The 16,533-nt window shown below is 47.1% G+C and overlaps 1 protein-coding gene across 1 annotated transcript; it reads left to right on the top strand.

Annotated features, from left to right (window-relative positions):
- The first annotated feature begins 1,841 nt into the window (after positions 1-1,841).
- Positions 1,842-16,075, top strand: PLAUR (plasminogen activator, urokinase receptor). The gene is made up of 7 exons (XM_032228396.1): positions 1,842-2,009; positions 3,747-3,857; positions 5,546-5,704; positions 6,978-7,139; positions 10,073-10,210; positions 13,178-13,324; positions 15,143-16,075. Exons 1-7 carry the CDS (start codon positions 1,961-1,963, stop codon positions 15,391-15,393), a joined length of 1,017 nt encoding a protein of 338 aa, XP_032084287.1. The 5' UTR covers positions 1,842-1,960; the 3' UTR covers positions 15,394-16,075.
- The last annotated feature ends 458 nt before the right edge of the window (positions 16,076-16,533 follow it).

The raw sequence follows: 16,533 nt of genomic DNA, 5'->3' as shown, positions 1-16,533 counted from the left end.
GCAACTTTAAGCCTGGAGGACTTCAACTCCCAGAATTCCCCAGCCAGTTGAAGTCCTCCAGGCTTAAAGTTGCCAAGGTTGGAGACCCCTGTTTTAGACCACAATCAGCTTCTTAGATTTGCCCATTCAGGAACAGTTGCAGGGACTGGGTATGTCTAGTTTAATGAAAAGAAGGCCTAGGGGAGACATGATAGCAGTCTTCCAATTTCTCAGGGGTTGCCACAAAGAAGAGGGAGTCAAGCTATTCTCCAAAGCACCTGAGAGCAGAACAAGAAGCAATGGGTGGAAACTAATCAAGGAGAGGAGCAACTTAGAATTGAGGAGAAATTTTCTGACAATTAATCAGTGGAACAGAAGTTGCCTCCAGAAGTTGTGAATGTTCCAACACTGGAAGTTTTAAAGAAGAGATTGGACAATCATTTGTCTGAAGTGGTGTAGGGTTTCCTGCCTAGACAGGGGGTTGGACTAGAAGACCTCCAAGGTCCCTTCCAACTATTCTATTCTATTCCATTCTATTCTATCCTATGATGTCTGATGCAAGTATTTAAGGAGTGAAATCTGCATTGTGCTGTTATGAGAGCCAGCTTGGTCTCTAATGCATGGATCTCTAAACTTTTAAGATGTGTGGACTTCAATTCCCAAAATTCCCCAGCCAGGAGCTGAAGTCCACAAGTCTTAAAAGTTGCCAAGGTTGGAGATTCCTCTGTCTTGTGGTTGAGGCAGTAGGCTAGAAACCCGGAGACTATGGGGTCTGATCCCCTGTTAGGCATGAAAGCATGATGCCCTGCTGGGTGGGTGACTTTATACAGATTATACAGAGGAGCACAGTTGGAAAGGACCTTGTAGGTCATCTAGTCCACCCCCACCCACCCAGGCATGAGACCCTATACCGTTTCTGGCAGATGACAGTATGGTCTCTTCTTGATAGCTTCCAGGGATGAAGCTCCCATAAATTAGAGCCGAGGTGGAGCAGTGGCTAGGGTGCAGTACTGCAGGCCACTTCATCTGACTGTTATCTGCACTTCAGCGGTTCTAATCTCACCTGCTCAAGGTTGACTCAGCCTTCCATCCTTCCGAGGTGGGTAAAATGAGGACCCGGATTGTTGGGGGCAATATGCTGACTCTGTAAACCGCTTAGAGAGGGCTGAAAGCCCTATGAAGCGGTATATAAGTCTAACTGATATTGCTATTGCTAACTTCCGAAGGCGACTTCTCTTCCATGGATTGATTGTTCCCACTGTCATAAATTTTCTCCTTATTTCCCAGATTGAATCTCTCCTTGTTCAGTTTCCATCCAATTGAGTCAGTTACTCCGTCTCTCAGCCCAGCCCATCTCACAGGGTTGACATTGTTGTGGGGCAAATAATAGAAGGAAGAATGAACTTCAGTTATGTTTGCCATCTTGAGGTATTCCTAAAAATAATAATAAAGGTGAATCAATAAACAAAGCCATGCCGGCATCATCAACATGGTGAAGAAATCCCAGTTTGCTGCCCACAGTCCTGTGCAAGACTAGGTTAAACAAACCAAGGGCAAAAATATTTGGCACTTGCCTTTAGAAGTTGGGAAATACCGCACTGAGGACTAGCCGCTTCTGCAAGCAAAGACGTTTCCAGCCTGTCTCTGTGCGACGAAAGCTGATGGGGGCCGCGGAGCGAAGTTTTCATCACTTCCCCGTCCTTCCTGACTCCTTCATTCCGCCGCTGCTGCGTCACCCTCCGAAACTTCTCTAAAAAGAGGGGCGGTTTTCTGCAAGGGATACCCGGGGTGGAGCCGGGCCAGCTGGTGGAAGGGGGTGGATTTCAAACATAAGCAGAGCGCGAGAAGGAAGGAACCGCAGAGTCTCTTTTTTCTTTCCTCCCCCTCGGGCTGCAAGAATTGCTCCAGGATCCACTCGCTTTGCGGATTACCAGCTCCCTCCTAAGCCGCCGCCGCCGCCCTGCGTCCCGTTGCAGAATCCATGAAGTTTTTTTGGACCGGCGTTTTGTTCTCCTTGGTGGTGACAGATGGTAAAAAGCAGAGAGGGGGGGGAAGGAGGAAAGGAAGGAAAGAGAGAGAGGGGGGAGGGAGGGAGGAAGGAAGGAAGGAGAGAGATAGAAAGAGGAAGGAGGAAGGAGATAGAGAGAGAAAGAAGAGAGAAAGAAAGAGGCAGGGAGGGAGGGGGGAAACAGAGGAAGAAAGAGGAAGGCAGATAGACAGAAAGAAGGAAGGAAAGAAGGAAGGAAAGAAAGAAAGAAGGAGGGAAAGGAAGGAGAGAGAAAGAGGAAGGAGATGAGAGAGAGAAAGGAGAGAGAAAGAAAGAGGAAGGAGGGAGGGAGGAAACAGAGGAAGAAAGAGGAAGACAGATAGACAGAAAGAAGGAAGGAAAGAAAGGAAGAAAGAAAGAAAGAAGGAGGGAAAGGAGGGAGAGAGATAGAAAAAGGAAGGAGGTAGGAGATGGAGCGAGAGAGGGAAAGGAGAGAGAAAGAAAGAGGAAGGGAGGGAGGAAACAGGAAGAAAGAGGAAGACAGATAGACAGAAAGAACGAAGGAAAGAAGGAAAGAAAGAAGGAGGGAAAGGGGGGAGAGAGATAGAAAAAGGAAGGAGATAGAGAGAGAGAAAGGAGAGAGAAAGAAAGAGGAAGGAAGACAGACAGACAGAAAGAAAGAAAGAAGAAAGGAAGGAAGGAAAGGAAAGGAAATTAAAAAGCAGAACAGGCAGGGGTGGGATGCAAATGAGTTTGTGTATTGTCTTTTGTGTAAAAGGCTGTAGATGAAAGTCACTTTTCGGATTTTCCCGAATCAGTTTCACTGTGGAGTTTTCAAAGTTTGCTTCTACGATTTGGGGGGTGGGGGGAGGGAGGGAATCGATCCGGCTGTTTTCAGAGCATTTGTGAAGCAGAAGAGAAAGAAGCAGAATTGTAGTTTTCCCTATCCTCGTCTTTTTTAATTCTCAATAGGAAAGTAGTGCCTAATGGTTACTGTTAGAGTTCGGGCTGCAGAAATGCAGAGGACTGCCAGAGGGCAGCCTAGAACTGGCATGTTTGAGTCTCGTGGCTGCCCCCTAGCTGCTGTTGAGATTATGGCAGGTGAAAGAAAGGTTTTGTTTTCTAATCTTGAGATCTAGAGCAGGGGGTCACCAACCTTTCGGACCTCAGGGACCACTAAATTCATAATTTTAAATCCCGCGGACCACTAATATGAGGTTTTCTTTAAAAAAGAGAAAGAGTATTTAGTGCAATATAAAAAATGCAAATAATTTTTCTGCCGATCACCAAAAGAAGAAGAGAAAAGAAGGGAGGAAGGAGAAAGGAAAAGAGAAAAGGAAGGAAGAAAATGGAAAAGAGGGAAGGAAGGAATTAAGGAAGGATGGAAATAGTTCCCGTAGAGAAGGCTGTTCCCAATTTCTCTGTTTTACAGAGGCCTTCTACAGGAAGACATTGACTTACAAAAATGTGTTAGCAACCATTTGAAGTTACAATGCCACTAGGGGGAAAAATCACATTTATGATCATTGCAACATCTCCTGGTCCCTTGACCCAAATGTGGCCATTTGGCGAATGGCACGTATTTATAAGGTTTGCAGCCTCAGATGATCGTCATTGGTGACTTTCCCATCTCAGTCGCAAGCAAAAACCAACAGGATTCTCTTAACGACCCTATGTTTCGCTTAGCAACTGCAGGGGTCCCAATCGCAGCAGTCAGCTGAGGCCTCCCTGTTGCATCCTTACTAATGACTTCCCCTTCCCCTTCTGCTTCTTCCAACAGTTGCAGCCCTTCAGTGCTACTCCTGTAATGGCTACAGCGACTGCAAGGATACGGAGACCTGTAAAGAGCACCAGCCGATGTGTAAAACCACCGTCATGACCATAATAAGCCGTAAGTTTTTGGGAAGGAGGGAGGGAGGGTGTGATAGGGGAAAGAGCTTGGGAGAGAAAGAGCGAATGGCCCATGGCTGATCCAGGCTGTATAGATGAACAGAATAAAGGAAGGGACCTTAGAGGTCTTCTAGTCCAACCCGCTGCTCAAGCTGGAAGCTCTATACCAGAGGTGTCAAACTCAAGGCCCGGGGGCCGGATTCGGCCCACAGGGGGTGCTTAGATGTGGCCCGCGGGCCTTCCCTGGAAACAGTGAAGAAACGGCCCAGGGTGCCTCTGCCAGCAAAGCTTGAGAGGGCCATGGGCAGCCTTCCCCAGCTCCGTTTTTGCTGGCAGAGGGTTGCAGGAGGCCGTCGAAGCTGAAAACGGTGCTCGAGAGCCCATTTTCTCTGGCGGAGCGCTCGGACCACCACAGGCGCCCCCGATACGAGTGACATCAAGCTGGCCACACACACACCCCGCTCCCACAAGGTCAAACAGAGCCCTGATGTGGCCCTCAATGAAATCGGGTTTGACACCCTGACTCTATACCATTTCAGACAAATGGTTCTCCAATCTCTTCTTGAAACGCAAACAGAGGATGCCCAGATCTTTCCTGTCTGATGGGAATCTAGGCATCCTTGATTTTGATTTTGATTGTATCCCGCTGTTAATGCAATTTAGGACACTCAATCCAATCCTAAGTTGCATTAACGGAGGGATACAATCAAGATCAAAGGAGGCACTAATAACCCTCTATAAAGCCTTAGTAAGACCACACCTAGAGTACCGCACTCAGTTTTGGTCACCACACTATAAAAAAAGATGTTGAGACTCTAGAAAGAGTGCAGAGAAGAGCAACCAAGAGGATTAGGGGACTGCAGGCTCAAACATACGATGAAAGGGTGCAGGAATTGGGCATGGCTAGTCTAGGGAAGAGAAGGACCAGGGGAGACAGGAGAGCAGTCTTCCAGTATTTGAGGGGCTGCCACAGAGAGAAGGGGGGGGGGTTGAGCTATTTTCCAAAGCACCCGAAGGCCAGACAAGGAATAATGGATGGAAACTAACCAAGGAGAGATTCAACCTAGAAATAAGGAGGAATTTCCTGACAGTGAGAACAATCCACCCATGGAACAGAAGTTGCCTTCGGAAGTTGTGGGAGCTCCATTCCTGGAAGCTTTCAAGAAGAGACAGGCCTGCCATCTGTCAGAAATGGTGTCGGGTCTCCTGCTTAGGTGAAGGGTTGGACTAGATGACCTAAAAGGTCCCTGGCGATCCGTAATCAACACTACCACTCAGCACCTCCTTACTCACAGGAAAAGATTGAGTTGTTTTCATGCCGTTGCCAGTCCCTTGCAAACGCATCTGTGCCACCTTTTTCCGGCGTTGATTCAAAATTGCTGTTTTCCAAATGCCAACCCATCTCCGTCCCTTCCGAACGGTCTCCAGTATGGGCACCCCCGTTGGCTAATGAGTGGGAGGTCAATGGCACATTTCATAGCAGCTGACCCAAGACATTCTTGTCACAATCTTTGACAAGATCACAATCTTTGATCACAATCTTTAAGACGATGGCCAATTCCTCGTTGTCAAGTGAAGGATAGGAAGAATCCACATTAAAAACGGACAACCGATTTGTAAGTACGAGCTCAGGATCTTACCCTGACTATCGTTGTGTCTCTGCCTTTCTCCTCCTCTGTTGTCCTCCAGGACCCAAGATCTCCACCTACTTCCTCAAGGGCTGTGATGTCCGTGGAAAGGCTAATAATTCCATCTCACACCTTCTGGGCCAACGGGTGGTCTTTCTGGCAGAGGAGCATTGTGAAACCGATCTGTGCAACAGTGGCATACCCAAGGAAATGCCCACAGGTACGTATCTGGGCACGTAGGAGTTTGATTGGGGGACTGGTACCTACGTGACTTCTGTTCTGATCGAGGCTTCCCCGGTTCCACCACAAAACCGCGTTCGACTAAAGCGCGCTCGACGAAACCGCGTAGCTGACATCATCACAGGGCGACAACAGTGCGGAGACAGAAGCACACTGTAAACGCTAAACCTAAAATTAACCCCTAAACCTAAACCTAACCCCCCTAAACCTAATCCTAATCCTAAACCTAACCCTTAACCTAACCCTAACCCTAACCCTAACCCTAACCCTAACCCTAACCCTTAACCTAACCCTAAACCTAATCCTAACCCTAACCCTTAACCTAACCCTAAACCTAATCCTAACCCTTAACCTAACCCTAAACCTAACCCTAACCCTTAACCTAACCCTAAAGCTAACCCTAAACCTAACCCTTACCTTAAGTTGAATCGGCTTGCTTTCAAAGCGCTATTTAAAGCGCCCTTCTTTCTCCGCGCTCGCTGTTGTCGCCCTGTTGATGACGTCAGCGACGTGGTTTAATCGGGCGCGCTTTAGTCGAGTGCGGTTTTGTCGTGCCACAGGCTTCCCCAGCAGCACGAAGCCAGGTCCTCATCCCGATAAACCTCTTTTATTTAATTGACAGTGAATTCCTCTCCAGCAAAGTCTTTCCTCTCCCATAGTCTTTCAAGATCGTTCACAATTACTGACTTTTATCACGCTTGGAGAGCAGCCAGGCTAATATCTTTCAGACGCCGCAATACTTGGCAAGAATGCAGGAATGAACTAATTGTCTCCTGCAAACTCCACTCCCCTTTCGCTCCTTTTTATTTCCTCAATTGGGAGGGGCCATTCATCAGCCACCTGTGGCCTTACTCCCAAGTCGAACCCTGTTCTTTAGCTGTTCCCTTCGTCTGGCAACTCTGCGCATGCGCACACTGGGAACAGGCTCCATATATTCATCTGCCTCATGGATGTTTGACTCTGAAGGCAGATGATAATTGGCATACGGCCCTGGCCCGTTCTCTGCCTCCGACACAGAGCCCTCATCCGATCCCTCCCCAGATTCCAGGACTGGCCCCTGTTCCTCTCCATCCTCCTCACTGTCCGAATCTGCCACCAGCTCCGCTGGCTGCTGGCAGGCCACAAAACTATGCTAACAAAAAACATCAATAAAAGTTACCTGTCTTATCTGTAATAATATCGATTTAATGTATGCAAGAATATACAAAGATTTGTTCACTGTTTCCCTGGTTTGCTGTTTTTCTCCTCGACAGTGAGGGATATGATCCATATCCGGGGCCTTAATGAAAACCTCCTGAGTTGCTACTCTTGTACAGCTGCTGATAACAGTTGTAAGAACTCCAGGCTCACACCGATGCGTTGTTTCTGGCCCCAGGACAAGTGCATAGATATCACCTCCTTGACAGATGGAGAAGGTGAGTCCCGGCCTTCTTCCAATGTACAATTTCTTGGCTGCTTCTTCCTCCGATGTCTTAGTTTCCAGACAGGAAATAATGCATTTAATCTTCATTTCAAATCTTACTCCCAGAGCTCCCCTGGGTAATTTAAGCATCGCGTGCTTGCATGTTAAACATGTCTAGATATTTAACAAAATCTCTTGGTCTAAAAGAGTGAACTGAGGGGAGCATTTTTAAACAAATCCAATCTATGTAGATATAATAAATAGATAAAATACACAGGTTGGGTTATGAATCTTTTGTTGCTAAGCAAAATAGTTGTTAAGTGGATTTTGCCCCATTTTACAACCTTTCTTAATAAGTGAATGACTGCAGTTATTAAGTGAGCAAGACGATTTTTAAGTGAATCTGGCTTCCCCATAGACTGGTTGTCAGCAACCTGCGGCTCCGGAGCTGCATGTGGCTGTTTCATCCCCCTGCTGTGGCTCCCTGTCAGCTGAACCCACTACTGGCTGACCCTGCCCCTTGCCCTCCCCTTCCAGTCACTCCTCACCTGAGGAGAGAGAGCGAGCTAGAGAGTGAGAGAGAAAGCGATAGATAGATAGATAGATAGATAGATAGATAGATAGATAGATAGATAGATAGATAGATAGATAGATAGATAGATAGATAGATAGATAGATAATAGATGATAGATAGATAGATAGATGATAGATAGATAGATAGATAGATAGATAGATAGATAGATAGATAGATAGATAGATAGATAGATAGATAGATAGATGATAGATAGATGATAGATAGATAGATAGATAGATAAAGAGAGACACACACAGAGACAGACACCCGTGTCCCACAGAAAACACCAGGAGCCACAAAACCTGGGTAGGAGTTTCAATTTTCCAGTAGTTTAAAAGATGGCAAATGGTGCAGCATTCACCCTCCCACCCACTCACCCCACCAAATAAATATACTGTATACAATTAGCATTTAACTCCCCCATTCTCAGAACTGTGTGATGTCTACTAAGAGGATGAAATAGCTCACAGCCAGCACTGTTGTGTTGAATAATAAAGTCATTTTTTGCCCTCTGTATGCGTGGATTAAAAATTAGCATTTTCACTCCTCCGTTCTCAAAACTGTGGTGTTTTGTTTGGGCTGGATGGGTTCTATCAAGAACGCAAACCAACTCTCTCAGATTTACTATGCAAAATAAACGCCTTTTGGGGGGGGGGCATAAAAGGCGTGACAATTTCACATTTCAAATGTGTTGGTTTAGAGCAGTGTTTCTCAACGTTCACCGTTTTAAGATGCATGGAGTTCAATTCCCAAAATTCCCCCAGGCAGCATGTTTCCTGACCGAGGCTTCCCAAGAGCATGAAACAAACTCCTTGTCTCGACAAAACCCCCTTTTATTAATTGACTGTGAATTCTGCTCATTCACATCCAGCAAAGTCTTTCCAGGGAGGATTTACAGTCACAGACCTTATCTGGCTTGGAGAGCTGCCAGGCTGATCTCTGCAAAACTTGGCAAGGAGCCTCAGAGAGTCACGAACCAATGAAGTGAACTGTCTCCTGCAATACCTGGTATTGGACCTGGGTACTTGAGAGACCGCCTCCTGCCAATCACCTCCCTACGACCAATTAGATCACACAGATTAGGCATCCTCCGAATACCATCTGCTAGCCAATGTCGACTGTCGACCCCTCGGGGGAGGGCCTTCTCTGTGGCTGCTCTGGCCCTCTGGAACGATCTCCCCGTGGAGATCCGGACCCTCACCACCCTTCCGGCTTTCCCCAACAAAGCCACTAAGACCTGGCTGTTCCAGCAGGCCTGGGGCTGATGAGTTCCTGGCCCTACTCAAACTGTTGTGACTGTTGTTTTGTTTCAACTTGTGTGTCTTGTGTTCTGTTTGTATTCCCCTTCCCTTTGGTTTGTTAGCCGCCCTGAGTCTCTCGGGAATAGGGCGGCATACAAGTTGAATAAACAACAACAACAACAAACAAACAAAACAACAAACTCCACTCCCCTTTTGCTCCTCTTTTATTTCCTCTGGGAGGGGACATTCATCGTCCACCTGTGGCCTTACTCCCAAGTCTACCCCTGTTCTTTAGCTCTTCCCTTCATCTGGCAACTCTGCGCATGCGCACACTGGGAACAGGCTCCAGCTGTTCTTCTGCCCCACTGATGTCTGACTCCGAAGACAGCTGATAATTGTCAGACGGCCCTGGCCCCTTCTCTGCCTCCGATACAGAGCCCTCATCCGAGCCTTCCCCAGACTCTAGGACTGGCCCAGATTCCTCCCCAACCCTCCTCACTGTCTGAATCTGCTGCCAGCTCTGCTGGCTGCTGGTGGGCCACAACACCATGTGAAATCTTTAGACAATCCCTTTGAATTCTTATAAATCATTAAGGATCCCAAAGAATTTTGGTTTATGTGGATTATATCGATTAATATATACCACATTAGGAATGAAACCTGAGAATGGTTATCATAATTATTTATTTGACTCTGTGATTCCCCTGAAAGGATCTTGGGATTCCCAGAGTACACTTTGAGAAACCCTTGTTTAGAGGTCTAAGGGGATCCATACAGTTCATGGTTGTCCCAAAGGTACTTTTTTTAAAAAATCCAGTTGCCTTTTGAAAATAACCTTTGGGACCAGCAACCGAAAACTAAGGAGAAATTTCCTGCCAGTGAAAACACTTAACCAACCGGTGGAACAGCCTGCCTTGTCGGTGCTCCATCACTGGAGGTTTTAAAGAAGAGACTATTTGTCTGAAATGGTATAGGGTTTCCTGCTTGAGCAGGGGGTTGGACTAGAAGACCTCCAAGGTCCCTTCCAACTCTGTTATTCTGTTAGGGAGACTCAACTCATGGAACAGTGTGCCCCCTGGAGGCCAAAAAACACATTTACACCATTGTTTTTTTTCCCCATCCCGCGGATAGAATTACCCAAGGATCAAGAACGTATCAAAGGCTGCGGGCAGTTTTCCCACTGCCAGGATGCTCTGGGCTTCCACAACCACAAGAATTTCTACATGGTCAAGTGTTGTAACTTCAGCGGGTGTAACAATGATGTGCAAGGTAGGTCAATCACAACATTGCCTTAGAGGCAGGAAAAGAAAGAGTAGCACCTACAGTATAATAGGCTTTCCCAGATGTTAGTTTGATGAGCTTCGATCATGCTCAGTTCTCAGTCATTCTCCTGTGGGCTGGGCTTAATCCCCACTTGGCATGAATGCCATGGGGAAGATAGCAATAGCAATAGCAGTTAGACTTATATACCGCTTCATAAAGCTTTCAGCCCTCTCTAAGCAGTTTACAGAGTCAGCATATCGCCCCCAGTCTGGGTCCTCATTTTACCCACCTCGGAAGGATGGAAGGCTGAGTCAACCTTGAGCCGGGGAGATTAGAACCGCCGAACTGCAGATAACAGTCAGCTGAAGTGGCCTGCAGTACTGCACCCTAACCACTGTGCCACCTCGACTCATGATGACCCATCATGTCATCCTTTGCAGAGCCACATAATGATACATTTGAGGCAGGGGTGGGTTCCGGCAGAGACTGCTGCCAATTCACTCAGGGGCGCGCATGTGTAGTACAACTAAAATTGCTCTGCGCATGCGCAGAAGCAAAAAACCAAGATGGTGGCTCCTACGGCGTTGCCGTGAAAACTGGTTCGGGGGTGTGGCAGGCCTGGGTCACTGCTGGTTCCAGCGACCCAGACCGCCAAGCTACTACTACTTTGGCCGAACCGGGCCGAACCGGTAGGAACCCACCAGTGATCCGAGTTCAAATACCTGCATGCAAATACATGTGAAGATCCATGCTTTTCGATCCATGCTTTTAAAAACATTTTATTTGCTTATTGTATTTATTTGGTTTGTCGGACGTCTATGAGATAACAGGTATAAGTATAAACATGGACATGAACACAGGAAATGGGTACGAATAATAGCAATAGCAATAGCAGTTAGACTTACATACCGCTTCATAGGGCTTTCGGCCCTCTCTAAGCGGTTTACAGAGTCAGCATATTGCCCCCAACAACAATCCGGGTCCTCATTTCACCCACCTCGGAAGGATGGAAGGCTGAGTCAACCCTGAGCCGGTGAGATTTGAACTGCCGAACTGCAGATAACAGTCAGCTGAAGTGGCCTGCAGTACTGCACCCTAACCACTGCGCCACCTCGGGGATGGGGAGGACAATGAGGATAGTAGGACAGGGGCGGTAGGCGCACTGGTGCGCTTATGCACGCCCCCTTTACGGATCTCTTAGGAAAGGGGTGAGGTCCACGCTAGATAGTATAAGGTTAAAGTTACGGGGTAGGGGGGGAGGTTTGGTAGGGTTTTTTTACAAAAAGGGAAATCTTATCATTTTTGGATACTTTAAAAAACACATTTGTGGTGAAACATAAAACATTTTTTGGTTCTGTTTCCTTGTACTTTCATGGAAAACCCACAAAAGCTGAATAACTTAAAAAAAAAAAGGCAAGGTGTTTTCATCACTTCCATGCTTTTTCTTTTAATTAATTAAGAGCCAAGGTGGCGCAGTGGTTAAATGCAGCACTGCTGGCTATTGCTAGATCAGCAGTTCAGCGGTTCAAATCTCACTGGCTTAGGGTTGACTCAGCCTTCCGTCCTTCCGAGGTGGGTAAAATGAGGACCCAGATTGTTGGGGGCAATATGCTGACTCTCTGTAAACCGCTTAGAGAGGCCTGAAAGGCCTATGAAGCGGTATATAAGTCTACTGCTATTGCTATTGCTATGTCTTCGTTGCATTTTTAGTATATTTTTGTCTTCTGTTTTGTTAAACTCTTTGGGAATCCATGCTAGATGAGACAATAAATCTGAACTAATAGACAGCAATAGAAATTACAGGAAGCCTCATTTAGTGACTGACTTTTTTTAGCGGCCATTCAGAGTTAACGATGGCGACGAGAAAGTAGCTTTGCAACCAATCCTCGCCTTTATGACTTTTGCTTTATCATGTGGCCAGCTGAAGGAAGAGTGTAAGAACAGCTGTGGCTTCACCTAGCAATTTCTTTATTTATTATTTATTTATGTATTAGTCAACCATGTACAAGATAAGAAATATAGGTATGAACATAAGCATGAACAAAGGAAGTAAATACAGATAAATGGGGACAGTAGGACAGGGACGGTAGGCACCAGGGGTGGGTTTCTCGCCCCATTCCAACCGGTTCAGTTGGAACGGGGCCAGCGGCGTCCTCGTGAATGCGCGCTGCGCACGCATGCGTAGTAGTGTCTGTGCGCTGCTCCAGCTGCTCCTGGAGGATCGCGCAGGCACTGTATGCGTCCTGCGCATGCGTGGAAGCGCAGAACTCGTCAAAACCAGGTAAGGAACGCGGGCGGGCAGGTCGGCCCTTCGCCGTTCCCGGAAGTTACTTACTTCCGGGTTCGCCGACCAACCGGTTCGCGGGGACTGCCGCGAACCGGTTGAAACCCACCCCTGGTAGGCACGCTGGTGCGCTTATGCATATGCCCTCTTTATGGACCTCTTAGGAATGGGGCGAGGTCCACGGTAGACAGTTTGAGGTTGAAGCTGGGGGGGGGGGTTGAGGATGTAACAACGGAGTCAGGTAGAGCATTCCAGGCGTTGACCACTCTGTTGCTGAAGTCGTATTTTCTGCAATCGAGTTTGGAGCGGTTAACCTTGAGTTTGTATCGATTGTTTGCCCGCGTATTATTGAGGTTGAAACTGAAGTAGTCGTTGACAGGTAGGATGTTGTAACAGACAGTTTTGTGTATTATGTTTAGGTCAGACTGTAGGCGGGGTAGTTCAAAGTTGTCCAAGCCCAAAATTTCAAGCCTGTTGGTGTAAGACAGTGTTTCTCAACCTTGGCGACTTAAAGTCCTGTGGACTTCAACTCCCAGGATCTGGGGAATTCTGGGAGTTGAAGTCCACAGGACTTAAAGTCGCCAAGGTTGAGAAACTCTGGTGTAAGGGATTCTATTGTGAGCATTCTATTACTTCATTCCCTTAATGAAGTCAGGGAACCGATTCACAGACTTTGCTTCTCTTGGCAGATTACAAGCAGGCTCCCTTGCCCTTGAACGGGATTACGTGTCACAGCTGCGAAGGAAACGGTACTCACGGCTGTGCCCCAGATAATATCACCACGGTGCAATGCCGAGGCCATATGACTAAGTGCCTAGAGGCCTCAGGAATCCACGGTGAGTCATTTGTGGCAGATTCCTCTTGCTTTCTCTCTCTTATTGTGGTGGAGCATTAATCTGCAAAGTGAGAATGAGGAGAAAGTTTGGGAAATAAATCGACAGAAATCGTGAGCCGGTGGTGGGTTCCGGATCCCGGTGCAACCAGTATGGTGCCACGGGGCCCGGCATCCACCACATGAATGCGCGCAGCACATGCATGCATCCTTACATCCTGCGACGCCTCCATGACGCTCCAGCTGCTCGGTGGAGAATCGCGCAGGTGCTGTACGCTCGGAAGCACCAAAGAGCTCAAATACAGGCAAGGAGGGCAGGTGGACGGATGGGTGGACCCTCCGAAGCACCGGAACGGAACGGTACCCAGTGCTCCCGGCAGGCACCGGTACACCCGTACCGGGGCGTACCGCCTGCATTGTCATGAGCCCACTTCAAATGGACTAAGAGTTTCAAACTGGCTTCAGAGTTGGGTGCAAACTCTTTCTCAACGATCCAGAGTCCAGACGCTTTTGGACCAGGGGTGAAATCCAGCGGCGGAAATTTTCAGTAGTTCAGAGAAATTTCCGGTAGTGGAAATTTTGAATAGTTCGGAGAATCGGTAGTGGAAATTTTGAGTAGTTCAGAGAACCAGCAAATGTCACCTTTGGCTGGTCCCAGAGTGGGGAGGGAATGGAGATGTTGCAGTATGCTTCACCTGCCATGCCCACTAAGCCACACCACGCCCACGGAACCGGTAATAAAAAAAAATTGACTTTCGCCACTGTTCTGGACCATCTCTTGATAGATGAAGAAAATTTTCTGAATCGGCCAATTTATCAGAAGGGTATTTGCCAGTGTTTCTTAACTGTGGCAACTTGAAGATATGTGGAATTCTGGGATTCCACATATCTTCAACTTGCCAAGATTAAGACACCCTGGTGTATGAAGTCCACCTTCCCTTAAGTTCTCAGAGCAGAGAAATATAATTGTCAGTCATATACAATTCTGACAGATTCCATATATCTGTTCCTGTGACAATTGACTGTGTTACAGATAGTCATTTGAAGAGCAAAAATTCATGAGTTCCATTAAAGAGTTTAAAAGCTCCAAAACAGCCATGGCAATTTGGGTAGACTTCAACATGCTGACTGGAGAATTCTGGGAGAAGTCCACCCATCTTAAAGTTGGCTGACTGGAGAATTCTGAAAGTTGGTCCATCCATTTTAAACTTGGCTGGCTGCAGAATTCTGGGAATTGAAATCCATCTATCTCAAATTTGGCTGGTTGCAGAATTCTGGGAGTTGAAATCCATCCATCTTAAAGTTGGCTGACTGCAGAATTCTGGGAGTTGAAATCCATCCATCTTAACGTTGGCTGGCTGCAGAATTCTGGGAGTTGAAATCCATCTATCTTAAAGTTGGCTGGCTGCAGAATTCTGGGAGTTGAAATCCATCTATCTTAACGTTGGCTGGCTTCAGAATTCTGGGAGTTGAAGTCCATCCATCTTAAAGTTGGCTGACTGGAGAATTCTGGGAGTTGAAGTCCACCCATCTGAAGTTGCCATGGTTGAGAAACTCTAACTTCTGGATAACTATATCCAACCAGTCCCATACTGGACGAAACTGGTTATGTAGCCTTTGCCTCGTTGTGGTCAGCAATCTGGGGACACGACATAATGTGACATCTACCTCTCCCCTCGAGAGCTTAAGGGGAAATGAACTGTATGTGCCGTTCAGATACCTTCTGCTTCCTATGTTACGTAAGTAAGACAGCATCCTTCCATGGTACAGCCCAAGAAGGAAAGGAAGACTCAGTTTCTCTCTCGTTTTCTCCCTCATTCAGGTGTCTCTGGGAGCTACTCAGCCATCAAAGGTTGTGCATCTCCATCCTGGTGCAACAGTCCCTATACCTCTATTTACAAGAACCTGGGCAACGTAGAAACTCACTGCTGTACTGGTGAGCTGTGCAACCGTTTGATCATCGATGGACAGCGAAAATCATCTCCAAGGAGCCAAGCCAGCCACCTCACCTTGGCCCATCACACTATTACGTCAACGAGTCTCCTGCTTTTTATAGTTTCCCTCCTTTCTTGAGAAAGCTCCTGATCTCCAAGAGGAAGGCGGACGCTTACTCCGGATCTGGACCAAGTAGAACTTAGAACTAGGACCTTTTCTACTCTCCCCAATATTTGAATGCAGCTGGGAATAAACGGGAGGGGGGGGTTCTTGCTGAGAGCCCCTCCTTATGTGGGATGTACACACCTCACACCATTAAAGAGACCGTCATCCCTACAAAACCAGGGGCTCTCTGGTAGGGTTTCTGCTCAATGGGATAGAGTAACAAGAGTTGGAAAGGACCTTGGAGGTCTTCTAGACCAACCCCCTGCTTAAGACAGGAAACCCTACGCCACTTCAGACATATGGTTGTCCAATCTCTCCTTAAAAACCTCCAGTGCTGGATCAATGAATGCAAGTCAAGATTGCTGAATTATAGCAAAGATGCTGGACCCACATCTTGTGGGGGAAATCCTCATTTTTTTTCATAGTCCGCTGAATAGGACACCACGAAATTTCCCATTCCTTTTATTTATACCTTCTCGATGCTATGATGGACCCTTTTTTAGTTGTTTCAGCTCATGAAGATTGAGCCTCGTGGTCTTTTGAAATCTGGGTGGGGCACTCAAGAGCCATCCCTGCCTTACCTCCAAAGCTTGACTCATCAGTGACCCGAGGAGCTTGCCCAAGGAGCAGCTATTTTCCTCTTTTAGAAGTTTGTTCGCCGCGTGGGATGGTTTCTTCCTGTTATTTTATTATTTTATATATCTATTTATGTCAATAAAATATTTTTCTAACGTTCAAAACGTACCCGTGTGGGCTTACTGCATTTTAATCCAAGGAACACAACAGAGGGGTGTTCCTTCTAGATCTGTGATGGCAAATCTATGGCACGTCTGCCTGAAGGGGCAATGCAAAGCCACGTCACCTGGCACGTGTGGCATCGCCCGTTCCTTTTCCGGGTTTCTGGCACGCATGCGCATGCAACAATTAGCTGGCCTTCGTGTGTGCGGCAGTGCCAGAAACTGGAAAAGCTGGTCTTCCATTTTCCGGTGTGAGCATGTGCAGCAGCCATCTGATTGGCGCCCATGCATGCACGCCAGTAACCAGAAGACTACCTGGCCATCACACTTGCGCATGCTGGGAACCAGAAGTTCATTTTCTGGGCAGCTCTTCTTC

Source organism: Thamnophis elegans, chromosome 12 (genome assembly GCF_009769535.1).
Source record: "Thamnophis elegans isolate rThaEle1 chromosome 12, rThaEle1.pri, whole genome shotgun sequence".
In the NCBI taxonomy this organism is placed as follows: Eukaryota; Metazoa; Chordata; class Lepidosauria; order Squamata; family Colubridae; genus Thamnophis; species Thamnophis elegans.
Note: the sequence above shows the minus strand (reverse complement) of the source record. Positions and strands in the feature narration are given on the sequence as shown.